This window comes from Protopterus annectens, chromosome 5.part0, assembly GCF_019279795.1.
Source record: "Protopterus annectens isolate FY-2018-M chromosome 5.part0, PAN1.0, whole genome shotgun sequence".
Taxonomy (NCBI): Eukaryota; Metazoa; Chordata; order Ceratodontiformes; family Protopteridae; genus Protopterus; species Protopterus annectens.
In genome coordinates, this window is record NC_056735.1 from 1,824,680,107 (window position 1) to 1,824,703,853 (window position 23,747).

Below are 23,747 nucleotides of genomic sequence, written 5' to 3' on the forward strand. Positions count from 1 at the left end.
TTGTCTAACACCATCTCCATTAACTCACAAATGGTCACATGTGCAGGTCAATGGGGAATTCTATTTTGTCTCTCTCAATGTCACATCTTTGTATACAGTCATCAACCAGGAAACTGGTATTGATTTTTTGAGGGAATATTTAGTCAACAATTCCATTTTTTGATGGTGACAAAGTCAATACCATATGTGAGTTAATGGAGCTGGTGGGCTGGCTTACAGGTAGTGCTTTGAAACTCATAGATTATTAAATTGCAGTTGCTCACTATCCCAGCACTGTAGCATGCTGCAATACCAAAATGAAGAGTCTCCAATTGATTTCAGTTTTATGCGGGTTTATTTATACAGGACAACTGAAAATAAATATCAACAGTTCAGACAAGTCTTTCCACAATCTTTCTTGAGTCACAGAAAACAAAATTTAACATTTCAGCAAAGTATTTTCACAGACCTTCTTGGGTCAGTCTATTTTCTACTCCATAATAATCCAGAATGCAACAATACTTACATATATTACAAATATTGCAATCTCAAAACAAGCTGGCATTTTCACCAACTTCCACAAATGTCTCCTTGTGTGTGCAGAATAGCAGTGCTTCTGGAATGTATTTTATACGTTTGTACTAATCTTGCTACCAGTGGACTACCATCACTGTCTGCAGACTTATTTGGATTACTGAGGATAGTATCTCAGATCATTGAATAAGTATATCATGTATTGCATCATAGTTTCCATTGGTTAAGTCTGGGAACATTGATTTATTTATGACTGAGTTTGATTTTACCCTTATGTTAAATATGATGGTATTATGATCTTTATTAAGTACAATTAGAAAAGGTATAAAATGGGTAGAGATCAGAAAAATGTCAGATTTATCAGTATAATATTGAAGATTTTGCCATCCCTACTTAGATTCTATACTATTTGCTTTATAAATTGTCTTCACATGGTCAGTTCATATTTGAGCATATTTACTTGATAATGATTAGTTTATTCGGGTCTATATTATAAGATCGATGTTTGAAAACATCAAACAACATATGTTTGATGCCATATGGTCGATGTCTTCAAACATCGACCTTATAAAAAGAGAAAAAAAAAAAAAAAGAAAAAAGTACCCTAATGGGTTTAAGCAGGGGGGCAAGCCTCCCTGCACCTCCTCCCCGCTACTTAAATATACCATCTCTGAGACCGCACTACATTGCAATAAACAGTAATCTCCCCTTATGGGGATTTCCATTTACATGCTCGAGATTCTGAGCGTTCAATATTCTCGTGTCGACAATGTCAGATTCGACATTGTCGGCTTTTGAGAATATAATATAGACCTGTTTATTCAACCTATGTAACCTTCTAAAGGTAGTCTGTTTTCAGTGAGTTTTACATCATGCAGTTATTCAATAAATAGTCATGCCTGGGGGGAGTGGGGGGGGGGTCACAGACTAAATACAGTATATTCTAAAAATAACAATCAACAGACACTGAAATTCATTTTTATATGAGCAAGTTCTACTCCTGAGTTGTTTTCTTGGCTTCCAGGGGTCATATTCAACTATTAAAAGGCTTCACACAAGTGATCAGTTTCTTTGAACAATCCTACAAAGGCAAGTGTGGAAGGAGTCCCAAACCCAAATTTTAACTGCTAAGTGCTTTTGTTCTTTTTATTTTCAATAGATCATCAGAGTTAAAACCAAGTACACAATCCAAGTTTAAAAGAAATATCAAATTAATCACATGATCATCCCTAACCAATAAAATACTTGTCTCTGTTCCCTCTTTTCTTTTTAAAGTTACAGTGTATTTTAAAACAAGTTCAAGAAATATAACCAAGCACTAACCAATCAGAAATGTTACTCTCTATCTGAAATGGTATAATGTTGCTGACAAAACTTCTATTATAATTTTTTTCTGAAACGAAAACATATTTCTGTAAATAAGAAAACACTGGCTACTAGGAGCAATGGTATTTAGCATTTAAAGTCTTTGTGCCATCAGAAAACATTTAATGTTTACTGTTTCATTGAGACCTGGAACTTATCTGCCCACAGTCTTATTTGCCACCAGGATTCATGGCATTCAAATAGGACACCATACTGACAGCATATACTACGCAAAACTGGATTTTTTTATAATTAGTGCACATTAGTGAGTGTTTGGCTAAAGAATTACTAGTGTCTTTTTTCAATATAGCCAAATTGTATTCATAAATTCTTCTCAACAGCTTTCTCACAGTTTTTTCCAGTATAGAAACCTGGGCATGAATTACAAAATGCCAAGTAAACAACTCCATGTGAATCACAATTATATCAGTTGCTTGCCCAAAGGTTTAAATTCAGTGCCTTGATGTGAACTTTTTCAAGTTTCAAAGGAAATACTATAAACAAAAAACAGGAGTTGCTATGGGGGCAAAAGTACCCCCTGTATTTGCTAACCTGGTAATGGCTTGGTGAGAGCATGTATACTTCAAACCTTACTCCTTGCTGGAAAAGGTAGTCTTTTACAGGAGATTTATAGATGACCTCATTTTTGTATGGAAGGGAACCGAAGTCGAACTACATCAATTGTTTGACTTCATTAATTCCAGTACTCTATTTCTACAGTTCACTATGAGTGGTGTAGTAAAGGCCATCAATTATTTGGACATCACAGTTTCCCTAGAGGAATAAGCTTCTCAATTTGCAAGTAAAATTTTCAGAAAAGAGACCTTTATTAATCAATACCTGCACAAGAAAAGTCAACACCCCTTTCATATGAGGAAGATAGTGATAAAAGGACAATTCATCAGACTTAGTAGGCTCACAAGTAAACAAACTATTTTTGAGGAAGAAGCAAAATATTTAAAATTGCTTTTTCTCCAGAACGTCTATGACATTGACTGGCTTACGAATATCATCAAGGAAGTATTTCTGTTCGGATCAAACAAAGCCAAACTATTTTGATGAAAAATCATCCAGAGATTATGGCAAACTGGGAAGATGAGTTGACTTCCACAAATACTTTATTAGTTCACTATACCAGGTATTTTCCAGTTTTGACGTACATCTTATCAGAGACATGCTCAGAGACAACTGGAAGATTATTTTAGGAAATGGTGACTTAGCCAAAATTATTGGTGACAGCCCTTCATTTATCTACAAAAGAATTCATAACCTGAGATCCAAGTTAGAACACCATCAAACTGCACCATCAGAAACAAATACAGTACATGTGGTACTTACAAATGTGGCAGGTGTAAACAGTGCCAATTTATTAGCAACACTTCTAATGTTCACTTCAAGACACTGAATTTAAACCTTTGGGCAAGAAACAGATATAACTGTGTTTCACAAGGAGTTATTTACTTGGCATTTTGTAATTCCTGCCCAGGGTTCTGTGTTGGAAAAACTGTGAGAAAGCTGCCAAGTAGAATTTATGAATGCAATTTGGCTATAAATAAAACAGACACTAGTAATTCTTTAGCCAAACACTCACTAATGTGCACTAATTTAAAAAAGAAAATCCAGTTTTTCATAGTAGATGCTGTCACTATGGAAGAATTTGTAGGTAATTACAATGTCCTACTTGAATGCTGTGAATACTGGTGGCACATAAGACTGTGGACAGATATGTTTCTCAGTCTTAATGAAACACTAAACATTAAATGTTTTCTGATGGCACAAAGTCTTTAAATGGTAAATACTGTTGCTTGTAATAGACAAGATTTTCTTATTTAGATAAATATGTTTTCAGTTTAGAAATATTATATTAGAAATCTCAGCAACACTGTACCATTTCAGATAGAGAGTAGCATTTCTGACTAGTTAATACTTGGTTATATTTCCTGATGTTTCAAAATGCACTCTAATTTTAAGAAGAAAAGATGGAACAGAAACAAGTATTTTATTGGTTAGGGATGATCATGTGATTCATCTGATACTGCTTTTAGACTTGGATTGTGCACTTGGTTTTAATTCTAATGAAGTTCTACTGAAAATAAAAAGAACAAAAGTGCTTAGTATTTAAAACTTGTGTTTGGGACTCCTTCCATGCTTGCCTTTGTAGGATTGTTCAAAGCTCACTTGTTTTTTATAACTCTACACCACTTTTTGTTGTTCTGGTGATCAGTTTCTTGTTTCATTAAGGACGTGATATGGTGTCCCATTATATCTCAGTATTAGTCAAACTACGTATAGGTAGTAGAGTCTGACCATAGCTAAGTGGAGATTAGTTGATTTTTCCTTTCCCTTTTGGCATGCAGTCTCAGAGTTTAGATATTTAGAAATGTAAAACCAGAGTGTGTCCTTGTAGCCAAGCCAAAATTAAAAGGAAAAGTGAAAGGCTCACATAGTACCTCGGATCACATCAGGTGAAGAGAAAAAGTAGCTCACTTCAGCTTGTGCGATGGTATCACACTGCAAAAACTGTAGTAGTTGTAGTAGCACAAACCCTTCAAGATAATGTATTCCAGTTTAAACACTCAGAAAAATCCAAGCACGAACTATATTATAGACCAGTCATGTAATAATACAAGAAAGTTCAAGTCTGATAAGTAAAAAAATGGTTTACTATGATAAGGTTGAAGTGGTCGAACCCACTTCAGTTAAAGTCCAGAGGCCGAATGGCAACAGTGTCGAACCGGACATTGTCGAAATATGAATCTTGCCCCTATTTCGACCCATGTTAAAGCCAGTTCTGTGGTCAAAGTCAAGTCATATTTTGACAATGTCGGGATTCAACATTGTGACTTTTGCAGACGTGGGTCGATGATCCTATCATTCAATGGGGTCCGGTTCGACCTTACCATAGTAAACCTTAAAAAACTTGTATTGAAGAAACAAACATGGTTAAGAGCTTTCATCTCACCATTCGGGACTTCATCAGAACAGTGTTTGCTAGCATATTCAAAGTATAAAAAGACATTTGAAAATAAAACAGTCAATAAAAAAATGACTTCCAATGAAGTACTACAGAATTCTTAAAGGAAAACTGTCAGTAAATGCAAACTATTTTGTAAGACTTATGTTTTGATTGAATTATGTTACTACCCTATCTGTGTAAAAAACACTTTTATTAAAAAAATAGTTAAATAATTCTTCAACTAATTACTGGCCTAACTATAATGTATGTTTGTACATGAAAAAAATATTAATGATTGTTGAAAACTGTAAACAAATGATAAAATCACATGAATGCCAACCTGGTATTGGTAAGGAACATACCTAGACAGGACTACTGAGAAGATTATTTTGTGTAATGCATCAGTAAAAAACATACTTGTGTTTCAAAGCTTAGCTGCCCTTATCTTGAGTATAGGAGAGATAGATGTATGTTCATTGAGACCTGGTAATGTGACTGCATTCAGTCTCAATTGGCAAAATAGCTCTCTCCTTTTAAGTTCTTCTTCCCATGCCTCTCCTCTAGGTGAATTGGGTACTACCATAAGTATACCAAAGTAGAATCTAGTAAAGGTAGGACATACTAGAGAATGTTTACAAAGGGAGTTGTTCGTATTTTTCTTTTGAATGGCATAGTTATGCTTGTAAATCCTCCTGTGTAATTGCCTTTCTGTCTTGCCTATGCAAAAATGATTACATCCATTTCAGATCGCAAGGTAAACAACCCCCTTAGATTCACAATTCTCACTTTCCAATGTGATATCGGGGAGGGGGGGTAGTGCCCCTATCTGAACCTTCTTTGTGTGTAAAATGTATTTATATTGATTACAAAAGTCACAGCATTTAGTACCCCTATTTGTACATCTGGGGAGGTCTTTTTTACGATGTTCTAAAATGTTTTTAATGTTTCTACCTGTTTTATAGACAAATCCTGGTATCCCCCCCAGATGTGTCAAAAATTATAGATTACCCTTAAAAATGCACCAGTTTTTCAGTAGAATGTTCCTGATTTCCTTCAAATGTGAATCAAAAGGAATAACCATAGAATTGGTGAAGTTAGTGGGGGGTTCTTTCAAATCTCTAGGAGATATTTCATCTAGTGTGTCTTCTGTCCCTAAGAGGGGTATGAATTTTTTACCACACCTTGTGAGTATTTCTTCACCAAGCCTTTCGACAATAGTAAGGGGATAACCTCTCTCCAGAAACATGTGCGTCAACCTGTCCATCTCTTCCTTTAAATATTGAAAATCAGAATACAGTCTAGCAGCATGTACTAGTTGTCCTTTGAATATATGTCTTTTCATATGTTTAGGGTGACTGCTACTATATTCTGATAAGTCTGAATGGTGGGATGAAAGCACTTAACCGTGTTTGTTTCTTCAATACAAGTTTTTTATTTTTCAGACGAAGTTTCTTGTGTATTATTTCATCACTGGTCTATAATACAGTTTGTTCTTGGATTTTCTGCATGTTTAAATTGGAATACATTATCGTGAAAGGTTTTGTGCTAATACAACTATTAGTTTTTGCAGTGTGATATCATCACATAAGCTGAAGTGAGTTAATTTTTCTCTTCACCTGATGTCACTCGAGGTACTATGTGAGCCTTTGGCTTTTTCTATATTTAGAAATGTGGAAGTGTGGGTATACAGGAGCTTGCCTCCCTACAGAAAATTTTCTTTCTGCAAGACTGCAGAAACTTATGCTGTGTTGTGAAGTATCACAGCAGTGTGGAAAAAAGATACTTTCATTTTTCTTCCTTGTATGATCTCAAAGTTGGCAAAATTAGAGAGCCAGGGCTGTGAAGAAGCAGGAGTTTGCTCCTCTGCAAAGACCTTTTTTGTAGTTTTTGCCACTGCTGTCTGTTAATTATCAGTTCTTGTCATGACCATTTGCTGCATTTGTTCATTATCACAGGGGTGAGGGTTGGCTGCGAGGGGCCTCCGTTCAGACAGCCACAGGGATGGTTTAAGTTTTTTTCTTTGATTTCTCCATCCTTAATGCATGCATCCTGTAAACATAATGGAGGGGAGTGCAATGAGATAGCAATAGAGAATGTTACTTTTGTAAGGGCATTTCCTTTGGATATACCTGCCCCACCCACCGATGCATAAGCGGTGGAATTTCCATTCCTCACCAGGAAATTAACTCTGGCTTCCCCCAGGAAAGGTGAGTAGGCCATACCCCTTAATTCCCTCACCTTCCTGGATGATTCCTCCAGTGATGAGGATGTTAGTTGAACCCTAGCTGCCTGGGATACAGTTGTGATCCTTTTCCTGTGCCACGGGGCCATAGCTCCCTGCAAAGACTTTAATTCTATTTGTTTTTTTTTTCTTTTGATGGGCCAGGGTTTGGTTAGTTAGTTAGTTAGTTAGTTAGTTAGTTAGTTAGTTAGTTAGTTAGTTAGATAGTTTTGGAATTTGACAAACTCTAAAAACAGTATTCTGGAGATGTGAAATGTCCTGTTTTTTACTTGTACTCCCTGGGGTTAAAGGTAAAGACCATAAGGTGCAAAGTACTTGACTAGTTGCACATCTCTGTCTACTTTGACAGTCACCAAATCTCCAATCTGTAATATTATGCCCTCAGCCACTGAATGAACGCCAGCATTTTGCCTCTTTATTCAGATGTGATGAGAAAAGCATGCACGTGTTCCTTACATATGGATCTGGCCAAACTTCCTACACAACTCCAGCTGGGTGGGTGCATATATGGGGTACAGGTCTGCAGCACCCCTGTCATACTCTAATTCATGACAGTTGGTCAACTAAATCAGTCACAAAATAATGACTTTTAAAATGGCATCAGATAGCTTATTGCAACTAGATTAAGAAAATAAGTTACAGTCAATATGCTCCATAGCCTGTTCTAGAACAGCTTCTACTTAATGGTGATGATAGGATGTTGAATATGATCTATGAAGAGAGATGTAACGTGTAAGCACACTAGTATCAGTGAGCCCACAAAACCCAGTAAAAATTGAACATGTAGCAGCTATTATAACTTGTCTTTGCACACTATAAGGAAATCTAGTTTATAAAACCTAATACAGTTGTTTTGAAATGATGTAACCATTTGTTTATCAAATAGCTTTGCTTTAGTGTGGGACATGCCAAGGTCAAAGAAAGTAAATTCCTTTAGGTAGCCTAAACTTTCTCACATTAAACCTAAGAGCACTCATGGGCGAGTACGAAAAAAAAAAACATGTAAGGAGTATCCATTTAAATTACTAACTACTCTGCAGCTTCACTGGTCAATTTGAACTTCACATAGTATGCTGGTTACAGACACTATGATTGTCAACACATAACGTAGCTCAGCTGGAGAGTAACTAATTTTGATGTGGGCTTGTGGCAAAGAGCAATTTCTTACGTTTTTGCATTTGCAATAAACTAATTGCAAAATGCACTTTTGTTTTTAGAGTTTAGAGACACTGTTGCTATCAGGATGTCATTTTTTCTAGCAATTGCATGGCTGAATCAGAGGAGGATAAGAGAATTTCTACATGCTTATTGAAGTACAAGTTATTTGCAACTCTAGGAAATAAATGTTTACAACATACCTCTCAACCTATAAGGGCAAGAAATCTGGACATAAACTAAAATAATGGGGGATACAAAGGCCCAGACATAATTGGTACTACTAATTAAAAAGTTGCTGAATAACAGGATTTGTATTACCATGTATTTTCTGAAGGATATGAAGTCTGAAGTTTAAAAGTATGCCATTATTTGCCGAACTCAGTCCATAAGTGATTTGTCCGAAAACTGCACGTTTTATGTGAAAAATACTACAATATGAGCAAAAATCTGAACATTCTGCAAAAATCTAGACAGTTGAGAGGTATGGTTAGAGGGGTCTACTTTAGATGAATGAAATGCCACTTATCTGAAACCCAATTCACCGAGACGAGAACATCAACAGCACCACAACACCAACGTCCCAAAACACTGACTATTTACTCAAGGTAAGTAACCACTCAGCCATCCAAAACAAACACGTAAATGGAAGAAAACCAAACCCACCCATGTGGGAGGGGCTTCCCCCCACACTTTACTATTTGGGGGGCTGCGGCTCCCCACCCCCTAACTAAATATACCAACTCCAAGATCGCACTACTGTGGGGGTAAGGGACCAAGTTCAACAGGATGGCCGAGTGGTTACTTACCTGGAGTGAATAGTCGGTTTTCTGGGACATCAGTGTTGTGGTGCTGTCTGTGTTCTCATCCTGGTGAATCAGGTTATGGGGTAAGTGGCATTTTGTTCATCTAAAGTAGACCTGGTTCATACAGGTTTGTTTAGGATATGAGAGTTAGAGTTGCAAAGGCTGATGTTTACATTAATCTGAGTTTTAGCATCTTAGGGATGAACTTAGTAAAGAGTGTTTGAATAGCTTTTGTCTTAGCATGATATAGCAAACCATATATGTGAGTGTTGTATAATCTGGAATAATTTTTTTGTCTTCATGTTTTCCCTGTATTACTGTTTTTTTTTCATTATAAGAAATGCTGTCTCGTCTGAACAAGTAGGTAAATTTGCTGATGTTTCTGGAGGTACATAAGTCATTTTTATTTTAATATTTGTGAAATGGTCACTGCAGGGATAAACCCTGCATAATCTGTTCTATTTGTAGATGTTCTTTTGACGACTGAAGCCGCACAATTGAGTGAATCTGAATTCTTGTTGCAGTATGTTGTCGTGCCTGATGCTTCAATGCCTTTCATAGTTTTTTAACAATGGTTTAAATTATTTTTACTCATGTTAGATAAGCTCCCCTAAGGCACTGAGATGTTAAACTTATATCTGATTTTTTTTAAAACAAAATGGTTACTGTTAAGCTTATGGAGGCTGGTGGGTGGTTCTTTCAGGACTACTAATACATCTTTGGTAATGCCTGAAAGACCTGTAGCAGTATAGCTTTACCACATGTATACAATAGGTAGTTTTAATGTAAAGGTACTCTATGTCATGTACAAATGGAAACACAAATGTTAAGCTAAAATATTATATTATTTCTATGTTGAGTCTTACTTTTCTTAACACAGAAGTAATATAAACAAAGCATGTGTTTATTGTCTGTTGACCTTGACGTGTGTGTGTGTGTGTGTGTGTGTGTGTGTGTGTGTGTGTGTGTGTGTGTGTGTGTGTGTGTATGTATATATGTATGTGTGTGTTTATATATATATATATATATATATATATATATATATATATGTGTCTGTGTGTGTGTGTGTGTGTGCGTGTGTGCACAGACAAAGAAATGTATTCCTCTTAACAGTATAATGTAGTTTAAATAGTAAGTCTTGAATTGTTTAAAAGAAAAATTGGAGAGTAAAATAGGGGAATGTTTTAAACTGCACATTAACCAAAGGATCATGGACCCATATCAGATATGTGTACATATAAAAATATTTTTGAAAAATTGCTGTAAACAGCTCTTATCACATACAAAAAGGTCTGAACTCTTACGTGATCAGTAACATAGTTTCAGAAACTCCTTCAGCAGTATGACAGCGCTAATAATAGCTACTAACTCGTATTCAAATATGAATGAAGGACTCTTAACCGCAGGAATATTTATCGATCTGACCAGGGCCTTTGAAACAGTCATTTATCAGCTTTTATTACATAAACTTAACAAATTAAACTTTGCAGAAAACAAAATCTGTCTAAGAGATAGAACATTTCAAATATATAATACTGAATCATTTCCTGACAAGGGTATATTCAGAACTGGTGTCCCTCAAAGCTTCGCACTAGGTCCATTTCTATTTTATTTTTATACCAATGGTATTAGTTTAGTTAAGCTAAAACTAAATCTTGTAATTTATGTAGATGACATTATTATGATCGAATCTATCAAGTTATATCAGAACCTCCAAACATTATTTATTTATTTATTTTATTTATTTTACATTTGTTAACCGGGAAATTCCGTCTGGACCAGGTCCATTTTCAGTGGAGGCCCGGGAAGAAAAGCTCCAGCATCTACCGTATTTCTTTCTAAATAAGACCTAACCAGAGAGTAAGGCCTAGCATGGTTTTTCCAGGGTGTTCATGATATAAGCCCTTCACCAAAAATAAGCCCCAGTTCTGATTCTTACCATGACCTAATCATCACTCACACTTGACGGTTGAGATCCTTGGCCCATAAACCCACGCAGGTGTACTTTGATCGGTCAAAGTACAGACAGCGCACGGGAAACATGCGCTCATGGTAACGAGCAGCTGTGGTAGTGTCTTCTCTTCATAACCGGCACCATTTTCTGTTGCCACTCCGGACACGTAAGTCTTCAATTAACCCCCCCCCCAGACAAGATGAGTGCAAAAAGAAAGAGCTATTCCATCGAGTACAAGAAAGGAATTGTGGAGGACTCCCGTGGAAAGAGCCTGATGGCCTTCTGTAAAGAGAAGAAGTTAGATCTCTGAATGGTCCGAAAATGGCAAGCAGCGTACGTTAACCTCAGTCAACAGGCCAATGAGGGAAACGCTAAGAAGTGTAAGTGTGGATCAGGACGGCAATCATTATTTCCTGAGCTTGAAGACATCATCTGTGAGTGGATTGCTAACAGGAGAGCAAAGGCTTTGGTTGTGTGCAGGGGTGATATTCAAGCATTTGCCCTTGCAATAGCACCACAGTTAGAAATATCCACAAAAGAATTCAAAGCATCACAACATTGGCTGAATGACTTCCTTCAGTGATATAAACTGTCTCTAAGAAGATCAACAACACTGTTCAAGCTGGAAGATACTGAAGTTATTTAACGTGCACTTGTGTTCAAGTCCTTTGTTGATGGCATCGACTTTTCTAAATATCAACTCTCAAATATGATTGCTATGGATGAAACTGCAGTGTTTATGGGCCAAGGATCTCAAACAACAATTGATCAGAGGGGTGCCTCGTCAATCTGCATTCCCTCCACTGGTTACAAGAGTGTACATGTTACCTGTATTTTGGCAATTCATCTAGATGGAAACAAAACTCCACCTCTAATCATTAGTAAGGGCAAGAAGGATAAGATTGAACGTGTTTCAGGCATTTACATTTTTGAAACCGAAAAAGCCTGGTGCACACAAGCAGTTATAAGGAAGTGGGTCGATGTAATGCTGCCACTTGTTTTGTGAGGTGGCGAAAGAGGTCTTCTAGTCTGGGATTCAGCCAGCACTCACTGCACTAAAGAAATGAAGAAATTCCTAGCATGGAGGAGAATAGATCAAATAATGATTCCCGCAGGAATGACTGCCTATGTCCAGAATCTTGATATTGCAATAAACAAGCCATTCAAGGACCATTTGCCCATGGAACTCAATGACTACATTGAAAATAGAATGGAGAGAAATCAGCATGGAAACTTTGTGAAGCCTAGCCTGCAAGAGGTCATGACTTGGGTGAAAAATTCATGGGATAAAATCACTGACAGCCGTGTTGCCAATGCACTACGAGCAGGCTACTTGGACAAGCAGTGCTCATTTAAGGAGAGCTCAATTGCTAGGCATGACAGACTGGGGCCAATGGTGCTACAGGAAATGGAGTTGCAAGAAATTCAGGCCAAAATTTGTGGGTTGGACACTTATGACAATGTCCCAGAGGAAGATGACATGACTGTATTTGAATAACTGTGAAAGCCAAGGTGCAGATATTCTGGACTTGAAATGTTTGTTGCACTGTTTATGTAGAATTCACACACAACTGTCAACCCATTATTAGAACTGTTCTCCAGAAAATTACAAAATAAATGTCAATTTGTGTACATGAATAAATGTCAATTTTTGTACATGAAGAAATGTTGATTTGTGTTCATTAATTAATGTCAATTTTTGTACATAAATAACTGAATAAAGGCAGATTGTTGTACAGTGTGGGTAAATAAGGCATCCCCTGATAGTAGACCCTAATGCGCATTTCGCCGGGAGAAAGAATATAAGACCTGGTTTTATTTTCGGGGAAATATGGTAGTTGTACAAAAACAGTACAGCAAGAATAACTACACAAATACGATGTAGTAAACAGGTTACGACATATATGGTGAACATAATAATATAACAAGAAATTACTAAAAACACTCCAAATAAATGAAGATATAGAAAATAAGTAAAATGACAGTGTAGTTATACACTGGTAATAGAAGAAAATATATCAAGTAAAATTCTACAGTTAAAAGTTCAACTTTCACATGAACAAGCATGCAGGGGATCAGAGATCAGGCAGGTGATCAGAGAGCAGTTTGGGGAGTTAATAGCAGTGTGGGTAGGGTTATGTGATACAAAGGCATAACCAGGTACTAAGCAGATGTGATTTGAGGGAGTTTTTGAATATGGAGGTGGAGGGGACAGTGGACACGGAATGGGGAAGAGAGTTCCAATTTCTGGCAACGGTGTGGGAGTAGAGTGCTTTCCCCGCGTTATTATTAGCTTTGGTGATGGAGAGGAGAGATTTTTCACTAGATCTAAGGTATCGGTTTGCAGTGTAGACAGTAAGTAGATTGGATATTGAGGATTTTTTTCAGGATATTTGAGAATATTGTAGGCTGTACCCAGCTGATGATAGTTAAGTAGCTGTGGTAGCTCAAGCCATTTTAGTTCTTTTAGTGCAGTACAGTGATGGGATCTCTAGGTTGAGTTAGTAGCAAACTTGGCTATTATATTGTAGCATGATTCTTGTTTGTCTAGGTCACATTGTCTGATTTGGGTAAAGATTGGTGCTGCGTATGATAGAGTTGAGAGGAGGTGGCTTTGTGCAAGAGTGACTCTTGCTTTTTGTGAGAGAAAGGACTTATGCCTGTATAGGAAGCCTAGCTTTTTGTGTACTAGTTTTATGGTATATGAGATGTGGACATCAAAGTGAAGATTATTGTCAATTTCAATGCCCAGAAGTTTGGTGTGGTTAGAAGGGGAGATGGTGGTGCCGTCCTTATATGTTATGGTAAAGGAGAGGTTTTTTTTATCTATTAGGGGGAATCTTTTTGGGCTTTAGGATTAGTTGGATACCTGAGATTCATTTTTCTACAGAGTTGAAGGTATCCTGAGTGAGTGTTTGTAGGGTGGTGGGAGATGAGGCAGAGCAGATCAGGGTTGAATCCTCTGCATATCGAATGATGTGTGTCATGCTGTGTAGAGCTATTGAGGTTATTTGTGAATATAGAAAATAGTAGTGGGCCCAGTATAGAGCCCTGTGGGACTCCTATGGGGGTTGGAAGTTGTGGAGACAGAGTTCCTTTCCACTGGACAGATTGTTGCCTGTCAAATAGGTAGCTTCTGAACCAGGCTATAGTAGAGGAGGTGAAGGATAGTGATATTAGTGAGTCTAGTAGGATGGAGTGGAGACCATGTACAATGCCTTTGAGAGATCCAGGAAAATGGCTGATACATATTTGTTATCATTCCTGTGAAGGTTGATATGATTAGTGAAGGACAGAAGGGCAGTGGTAGTGCTGTGATGAGGATGGAAACCGTGTTGTGTGGTAGATAGGAGATTGTGTGTGTTAAGAAATGTCATCACCTGCAAGTGGATGCATTTCTCAAGTATTTTAGATCGGGGACATAGGATGGCACTAGGTCGGTAGTTGGAGAAGTCATAGGGGTTACCTCCTTTATGGAGAGGAATGATGTGAAATACTTTCCAGAGTTTGGGTATGTAGGATGCTTGTATGGAGCGGTTGATTAGGATGGAGATGGGCTATGATAGTGAGTCACTAGCCATTTTTAGGTATGCAGCAGGTATGTTATCAGCTGCCAGTATGGTTGGTTTGAGCTTTATGAGGAGTTTTTTGATAGTTGAGGTGGGCACAGGTGATAGGCTGAAAGAGGGGGTACTGTGGGATAGGTTGGGTTGTGATTGAGGTAGGCTATTTTTGGTTATTTGACTGGACAGGGCTAAGATGGACTTAGTAAAATGGTTATTAAACTGAGAAGCTATGTCTAGGGTATTGTCTGTAGAGTTGGGTGCTGGAGTAGTGGTTTTACCTGGCTTTAGTAGGGAGTTAATGGCATGCCAGAATTTTTGTGGATTCTTTGAATATTTGCTTTGGGCACTAAGAAAATAGTTTTGTTTGTTTATTTTGGATTCAGCCTTGGTCTTGTTTCTAAGCTGTTGATAGTATTGCCTGGAGCTAGGGGTATTGTCAGTTTTCCAGATTTTCTAGGCTTTATCTCTGGCTTTTAGTAAGGTTCTAGTGTCCCTACTTAGCCAGGGTGCGTAGTTGGCCTTAACTCTGATCTTTCTGCTGGGAGCAAGACTGTTAAGAATGTTAGAGAAGGTAGTATTGAAGTATTCTACTGTGTGGTCTAACCCTAATGTTCATAGTAGTTCCCAGTTGCAGTGGCTTAGGACTGTATTTAGGTATTGTGGGGTAAGGTTATGGTCATGTCTTAAAACTAACTTCATAAAATTATCCAACAATAATATATTTTTATTAACTGTTAAGAAAATTAATGTCATGCTGTTGAGAGAGAGAGAGAGAGAGAGATTTTTTAAACCCTGGGTCTGTTGTAGGCCGGAGAAGCCTCTTTATTGAAGAATAAAGGCTTCTGTTGTTTAAAGGCGCTGGAAATGTTTGTGTTTATATATTCTTTGCGTATAGCTTTGCTTTGTATTTGTACTGTTGTATTTTTACACCAAGGGCATAACTGAAAAGTGTTAGTAGTACTTACTCAGGTAACACATTAATACATAAGTAAATAAATAAATTAATTAATAATGAGGTAACTAATAGTTTTCAAATAGTGTCACCATACCATAGCAGCATATTCCTTTATGAATATCGATGTGATCAGATTTACCGTATTTGCAGTAAGAACAATTGAATAATTTCCACAGTTCTACTTAGTATAAGGCACCACTGTGGTATATGACTAGGAAAATTTAACTTACAGTTAAAACAGGGTACTATATTTAGACAAAGTGTGGTATTTGCCATTGCATGGATAAGTAGCTACTCTTAAGGAACCATTACGTAGAATTACTGTGTAAAAGGAATCATTAAAATAAAGTTATAATTATAGTGCTAGCTCTAGTTTTGGGGTTTGAAAAGTCAGAGCAGAAAATCACTTGCTTTGAGATCTACTTGTTATCACCATGCTTTTAAATGTCAGCTTTTTTAGAATTCTCATTTGTAAAGGGGAAAAAAGTTATTGAAACGTAAAGAATAGGAATTATAAATATGTTGCTAGCTAGTTGGCATATGCCTTCATCTGAGAATGAAAAAAGGTATTGTTCCTTCTTCTAGCACACAGGTGTTTGAATAATTAAAATTTTAAAAATACATACTTTTATCTCAACAAATACATATTTGACTTTGCTCTGAATAATGGAGTTGCCAAAACAAACTAATTAAGGAGAGATGCTGGGTTGTTGGTGACTTGTCTTTAATAAAACATATTTTACAGTCAAATGTTTATTCTCTATCTTCTGATCACTATTCTGTGCATTCAAGGTACAATATTTAATAAGGAATTCCACAGGGAGAAATAAAAAGGTATTCTTCAGAAAAATAAAAACTAACAATCAAACTCTGAAAATGAAAAGCAGCTGTTAAGGTAAAGTAAGTACAAATTAGGAGGTGTACATAACATAGTCATACTAATTACACAGATTGGGTCTGAATGGTCCAGACTTAAGAAAAAAGGCTGGTAAACTGTAAAGCATAACAATCTATCATATTATATTTATGAGAAAACAATGCAATAAAGGAAGTAACAGCAGTTAAAAAAAGATAGCATATATAACAAAACCTCTGAATATAAAACCCCACCAAATTTCTTAACCTCCTGACCTCTGTTACAAATACTCCCAGGTCTCTACACTGCACTACAATGCATTAACATTAATCTTGCTAGGAATAACTATTTATAGTACTTATTCAAAGCTGTGTACAGCCAAACGCAGTCAGCTTGCCATGCTCCAGTCAAACATACTTTGATAAAGCAGCAGTTTGCCATATAAGACATTCTATTTTTTTCCTTCACTGGAATATTTAGATTTCATGGGACTGGAATATCCAGCTTCATAGTTTTATTGTCTTGCTAGGCTAGGAACCTTAAAAAAATTTAAAGGAATAAAACTATCAAACCTGCATCAAGAAGAGAATGAGCATTATGTTGTACACTGCTTACAAACTTAAACAATCTAATCACAACCACATAATATGACTAAAATGTTAATAAGATTTAGGGAACATGGCCAAACATTGAAACTCAGTGCATAAATTAAAGTTCTGCTAAGCTTGTAAAACACAAACACATCTTTCAGTATACTTCCTTTATTCATGTTATGAAATATGCTTGCAAAATGCAGTTTCAATTCTGTTATAGTCTGCCTCTGTTAAGTACTATATTGGAGATTAATTTGGTTATACCATTCATAGGTTCATAGGTTCACAGGTAGGTACTAGGCTATCGGGCCAAGGACCTATGTAAGCCTAGCCATCAAAGTTCCCTGGTTTATGCCACCCAAGAAAGTAATTTCCCTGTGCCACTGTCAAGCAGAGACACAGAAGTGATCCCCGGGGTGTATTTCCTATTTCCCATCCACTCATCAAGATTTTTCTTAAAGAGTGCTAATGAAGATGGGTGGCCTGTTCCAGAGTATGGGAAGTCTCTGGGACAGGAATCTATCCCTCCAGCATGTCCTCTTTATTGTGGGGACAAGGTTTAGGTCCCTAGAGCATGTAGCTCGGAGGGATTGGGATTTTTTTAGGTGTAATGTCCAACAGCTCTGGGTTTGACATAGCTTTATATGTTAGGCAGAGATCACCTCAGAGTAGGCAATATGCTACAGAGTAAAGCTGGAGTTTTTTGAGGTGGTCAGTGTAGGGCATTTGTTTGAGGCTAGTAATCCTCTTTGTGAGGTTCTTCTGTGGCCTTTCCAGCTGCTGCAGATGTCTTGTGAGGTACATTCCAAAAGGGGCATTGTACTCTACAATGGGTCTAATGAGTGTCGAGTAGAGGGGAACAACGACCTCTTTTTTCTTGGATGAGAACCCTTTTACGATGAGGTGCGCCATGTAGAAGTACTTCCTGACTACTGTGGCGATGTGACTATCAAAGGAGAGACTATTGCCCACCTGGGTCCCAAGTTCTCTTATCACACATTCAGTGTTAAATAAATTGCTGCCTATGTGGTAGTTCATGGGTACAGAGTTTTTACCAAAGGGGATGACACTGCACTTTTTGGTATTGAGCTTGAGGCCATGGCTTTGACACCAGGCATCTGTCTCAGTGAGGCCCTTCTGTAGGATGTCTACATCATTTGGGGACTTGACTATGGCTCCTAGTTTGCAGTCATCTGAGAACTTCATTAGCCAGAGGCCTTCTGTGTTAGCCTGTACTTCAGAGAAGTAGATACCAAACAGGAGAGGTCCCAGGATGGAACCCTGTGGTACTCCACTTGTCACTGCTTTGAGGTCAGATTTGGAGTCTGCAACTTTTACAGTGTTGGTTCTGTCAGTGAGCCAGTTGGCAACCCATCTTGTGACGTAGGGATTTATACCTAGTTTAGTGAGTTTAGCTATAATTCCAGAATGGGGGATGGTGTTGAAAGCCTCAGCAAGGTCAAGATAGGCTGTGTGAACCACTTTACCCTCATCTACGGCTTTGGTGACTGCTTCAAAGAAGTCGATCAGCTTCAGGAGGCATGATCTGCCTTTCACAAAACCAAACTGGGTGGGATCCAGAGTTTGGAGGTTACCACTGTCTTTGTTTATGAGTTCCATGATGATACGTTCCATGGCCTTGCAGACCAGGCTCGTCAGGCTAATAGGTCGATAGTTCCCGGGATCAGTGGTGGCTCCCCCTTTGTGGAGTGGGATAACTGTTGCTGTGCGCCATTCAGTGGGCACAAAGCCTGATGCGAGGCTATTATTGAACATGGTGCTTAAGTTCATTTTGAAGTTCATGTAAAACGCAGCCTGGGATGTTGTCCGGTCCCATGGATGCTGTGTTTTTGGCTTTAGAGAGTGCAGCTTTTATCTGCGTAGTTGTGATTACAGGGCCTCTGCATTCTTCCTGTATAGATATGGGCCCTTTAGGGGGTGAGGGAGGGGGTAAAGTTAGCACTGAACCTATCTGCCAGGATGTTGGCAATATCAGTTGGTTCTGTAATTTTCGTGTTGTGCTGTAACTCAGAGCAGATCTGAGTGTTGCCATTGAGATTCTTGACATAGCTATAGAATGCTTTGTGGTTGTCCTTAGAATTAGTGGCAATTTTGTTTTCATAACTAGCTTTGAGCTTTGAAGGATCTCATAAGGGATCTCAGCTTCTTACTGAGGCTGAAGAGGGAACTTCTCCACTAATGGGATTTTACTCTCTTTTGCAACAGTTTCTTCCTTCTGTTGTACAGTTTGTTTATGGCAGGGGACTACCAAATTGGCTTCCTTTTTCTGGAGGATAGCATCTTGGTTCTGTTTGGGATAGCATGATCCATGCACTCGTGTAAGTGCTTATAGGGTGCATTTGTGTAGGATTCAGCAGTTGTAACTGTATTGTCCATCTGCATGGGTGTCATGAAGTTCACCACTTCTGTCTTAAGAAGCATGAAGTTGGCTTTGGAGAAATTTTTACCGTGGTATCCTTAATGGGGGTAGGGGCAGGATGTGGATATCAAGGGTGATTAGCTTATGGTCGGATCGGACCAACGAGGAGTTGACTTCAGGTGTGGAACACCGGTCACTCATGCTGGTAATGACTAGGTCTAGGATATTGTTGCCCCTGGTGGGGGTGTGGATAAGTTGATCCAGGGCATTGGAGTTTATGAATTCCAGAAAGCGTTGAGCTAAGGAGTTGGTACACGAGTAATTTTCCCAGTTAATGGTGGGGTAGTTGATGTCGGCCATTATTAGGGTGTTTGGTTGAACCCTAATATTTTCCAGTACATCAAGAAAAGAGGAGTGGGAATCCTGGGGCATGGTGGGGGATCTGTAGCAAGCTACAATTTGGATTGCAGTTTTGCCCAGAGTTAGTTGCACTTGGATAACCTCGGATGCATTATGCTGAGCAACTAGCATGGAGGTGTGGATATCCTTAATGAATATGGACACACCTCCGCCTTTGGTGTTTCGGTCCAGGTTACATGGCCGAAAAGTGTGGTATGAGTTATAGCCTGGTAGTGCAGGGGTGCTCTCTGGAGCCTTGAACCAGGTCTCAGTCACTGCACAGATATCAATGTTCTCCATTTTAAGGAGTGCCTCAAGTGAGTGTATTTTGAGATTTAGACTTCTAGCATTGAGTAGCATTACCCTCAGTTTTTGCTTGCCTGTTCCTGTTACGGTGGTGAATTTGTTATTTGAACCTTGCCTAAAAAAGGCACTATAGGGGCAGCAAGAGCCTTATGTGAATTCATATACTATTTGTGTAGTCATGCACAGCTGTGGAAATAGTGTTTTTTGGATCTATAATATGTGGAATAAAGGGGTACAGCTCCCAATCTACAAAATCAATTCAACTAGACAACAAGAAAGATGGCCAGCAACTAACATTACTTTTATACAAGTATGTGGTTTATATGTATTTAGACCATGTAAACATATAAATGAGAATTAGGCCAGGGCCTCAGATGAGGTCTGAATATAAATTGATGTGTGTTAGTCTACCTACTACATCACAAAAGCAGCTTAAATTTGTGAATTCCTTAACATATTAATCTTACGTAGTACATAGCCAACTGGATACAGAAATTCATTACTCATTGTTCTCATGCATTGACTGGTGCGGACATGTCAAGGAATACTGACATGTACACGTATAAAAAAATGAAGCGCTTCAGTCGGGAATTGAACTCAGAACCATTTGGAATTCTTTAACAGTTCTGTTACTACCTGTGGCCTGTGTATAGTTAAGAATGTTAATGTTTCTCAGAGCACAGCGCAGTGGCTCTGCAAATGGCTGCATCAGTGAAATCACACAGGTATGATGTATATAAATATTGAGGAATGCATAAAAAACATAAGTAATGAAGAATAAAGTTCCTCACCTAGGACAAGACTTTTGAGTCATTAAATTATCATTATAATTATGCTACTAGATGAGCCACATAAACAACTGAGGCCTGCACTTCCAAGGCTATGCTAATCTTTCTTAGTACACAGACATATTACTGAAGAAATTACTCAGGACTGTGGGACACATGTATGTCATGTAATGGTTCCAAACATAACTGAGAAATAATTGTCTCAAATGCAACTTACAACTAGATCTTTTGGAACAGCAGACCAGCAGGGATGTGACATCTACATGCCCTTAGGCTCATTCATTTCTGCAATGCACAGGCTAGTGGATGCATAAGTGGCCACTTAATCACATGACTTATTTCAGTCAAATAGGACTATAGATTGTTTATGTAGTAGAAGAAGTCAGAAATTCTTCTTATGGACTGTGTAAAAGTACCTCAGCTGGAAGTGAACCTAGTCATTTTAATAATACAATGTGCATATTCTGTCATAAACTAAATGACTGGTCTGGTGGATCATAATTTCAAAAAGTATAGATTAGCACATATGCAATTGCTCTGCATTTTGTATACTTCCAGGGTTCAGCTATCAAAACAAATCTTGAAAACGCATTCTTTATTTTATCAGATAAATTACTGTTCAAAAATAAAGAAAACTGATCTAATTGTTTCAAGCCACCATTCAGTTAGTTTTTCATGCATTTATACTCAGTGAAATATGAGCAAAGTATCTTGCATTAATTGTGACTACTACTGTTACTATATTTTGGAATGTATTTTTCATTTACAGTAATCACGTCACATATATTGAAACTTTATACCCAAACTAACCTGACATTTAACAGAAAGTGCTATGATATTAAACACTAAATGCACAATGTTTGTTAAATCCTATTTTTAATTTGAGGTAATACTCAACCATGCTGCACTGTTATTTCTTACATATTCTATAAAATATTACTTGTGTATTTTCCCAGAGTAAGGAACATGTTATGTACTGTGTTTTAACTGTGATGCTGTTTCACCTTTGTTGCAAAAGTAAAGTATCATCAAACAAGCAGTTTTATGCATAACTAAAAATTACCAAAGCATGCTCCACATTGTATTATTTTAATTCAACTCTAATAAATCATTCAGCAAAATAAATCAAAACTTCACTTTCAAACTATTTAACAAAATGGGCAAAAGACTTACCTAAAAGATATAAGTAAAAACTGCCACCATGTAGGAGTTTTCCTTCATCGTCAAACATGTCAAATCTGTAAATTCCAGTATCATTCTTTCTGGTATGTTTTATTTCAAGATCCCCACCTGGAAGGATCTTAATTCTGTTGTTGTACTCCGCGTAGCTAATGCTTGTCATATTTTTGAATCTAGCAACACCCAAATTGTCCTTTTTCCAAAAGACATCAGACACAAATGATATATCTGAATAGTTGACATGAAATAAAACAGTGTTTCCCAAAATACCATATACAGGCAGTTCATTACCATGTCCAGATACAGATAAATCTGAAAAACAAAACAGCAGAATGAAAATGGATAAAAAGAGACACAGTTAAACAGAAGTATCTTGAAAAAGATTTACCTGACTAATTGTAAAGTAACATGTCTGGCTTATTAAACAGTGAACACAATTTCATCTTATAGTGCTGTTTATTACATACTGTAGAAAAAGTGACATTTAGGGCATGCTTCATATTTTTTTCAGAAACTATAAAAACAGCAAAAATGGCTTACCAGCTACCATTAACATAAAAACAGTGAAGTACAGATGTGCCATGTCAGCAGTGAAACGTTAATTAGTTGCTGTAAGAATTTTTATAAAAATAAGGAAGTGGCATGGAGGAAAGATAAAAGGAAGTAATGAGTAAAACAACACGTGGTGGTGTTGCTACAAATGTTTTGAAAAAAAAAAATTCCCAAGCAAAGGAAATGATATCACACGGAGTTCTGCTGAAGAATCCTTCACTTGTAACCTGTACTAATAGTGCTTAACATTGTAGATCTGAAATAAAGACTATTGTCTTATTCACAAAAAAACTGAACTACCTTTAGTGCATTAGCCAAAAGTGATACACCCCTCTGCTGTTACACTAAATGAGGCTGACATATGTGAATGGTCATTAGGTACCAAACTTAAGTCCTATCAAATATCCTGAGCTTGTTGTGGGAGCTCCCAGTAAAATGAGTTTCAAAGTGACACTTAAAAAGAAAACACAAGAAATATAGCCCAAGAACGATGCTTGGTTTAACAACTAAACTCCTCTGCTACAGTGTGTCATACCTCTTAACAGTCCAGATTTTTGCCTCCTATTTTTGGTCTGTTTCTCATAAAATTTGTAGTTTTCTAGCAAATCATTGAGCATTTACATAATTAAATAATATTAAATAATGACAGACATTTGAGTTTGAGACTTCATATCTTTCAGAAAATATATAATAATGTATTGCGCCTGTTTAAAACTCACACTTAAATTTCGGCGCCATTTCCCTACCATATCCATAGCCCCTTACGCAGTGGTTTGTATGCTGGCCAGGTCCATGACACCTACAACAATCAGGCTTATAGTACCCCAGCCAATTCCAAAAGAACAGCCCTATACAGAATACTGCTCAATTGGAGGAATCCTTCTACAGAAACATTATTTGAACATCCCTGATGCCTACAACTATCAGGCTTGTAGTAACCCAGCCAACTCCAGAAGAACAGCTCTATACAGAATACTGCTCAATTGGAGGAATCCCTCTACAGAAACAGTATTTGAACATCCCTGATACCTACAACTATCAGGCTTGTAGTACCCCAGCCAACTCCAGAAGAACAGCTCTATACAGAATACTGCTCAATTGGAGGAATCCCTCTACAGAAACAGTATTTGAACATATATTCAGTATTAATAATACGTACTCCTGACTGTATTGCTCTCTTGT

General features: G+C 37.5%; 1 protein-coding gene across 1 annotated transcript in view; it reads right to left on the reverse strand.

The window, feature by feature from the left end:
• Nucleotides 1-22,666, reverse strand: part of LOC122801924 (T-cell surface antigen CD2-like) — a 380,436-nt gene extending 357,770 nt beyond the window's left edge. Inside the window, exons 1-2 of the mRNA XM_044071652.1 lie at nucleotides 22,554-22,666; nucleotides 22,008-22,325 (exon numbers count right to left, since the gene is read on the reverse strand). Coding sequence (XP_043927587.1) covers nucleotides 22,008-22,325; nucleotides 22,554-22,596 — 361 coding nt within the window. The 5' untranslated portion in view covers nucleotides 22,597-22,666. The remainder of the gene's footprint in view (nucleotides 1-22,007; nucleotides 22,326-22,553) is intronic.
• Nucleotides 22,667-23,747: the final 1,081 nt, after the last annotated feature.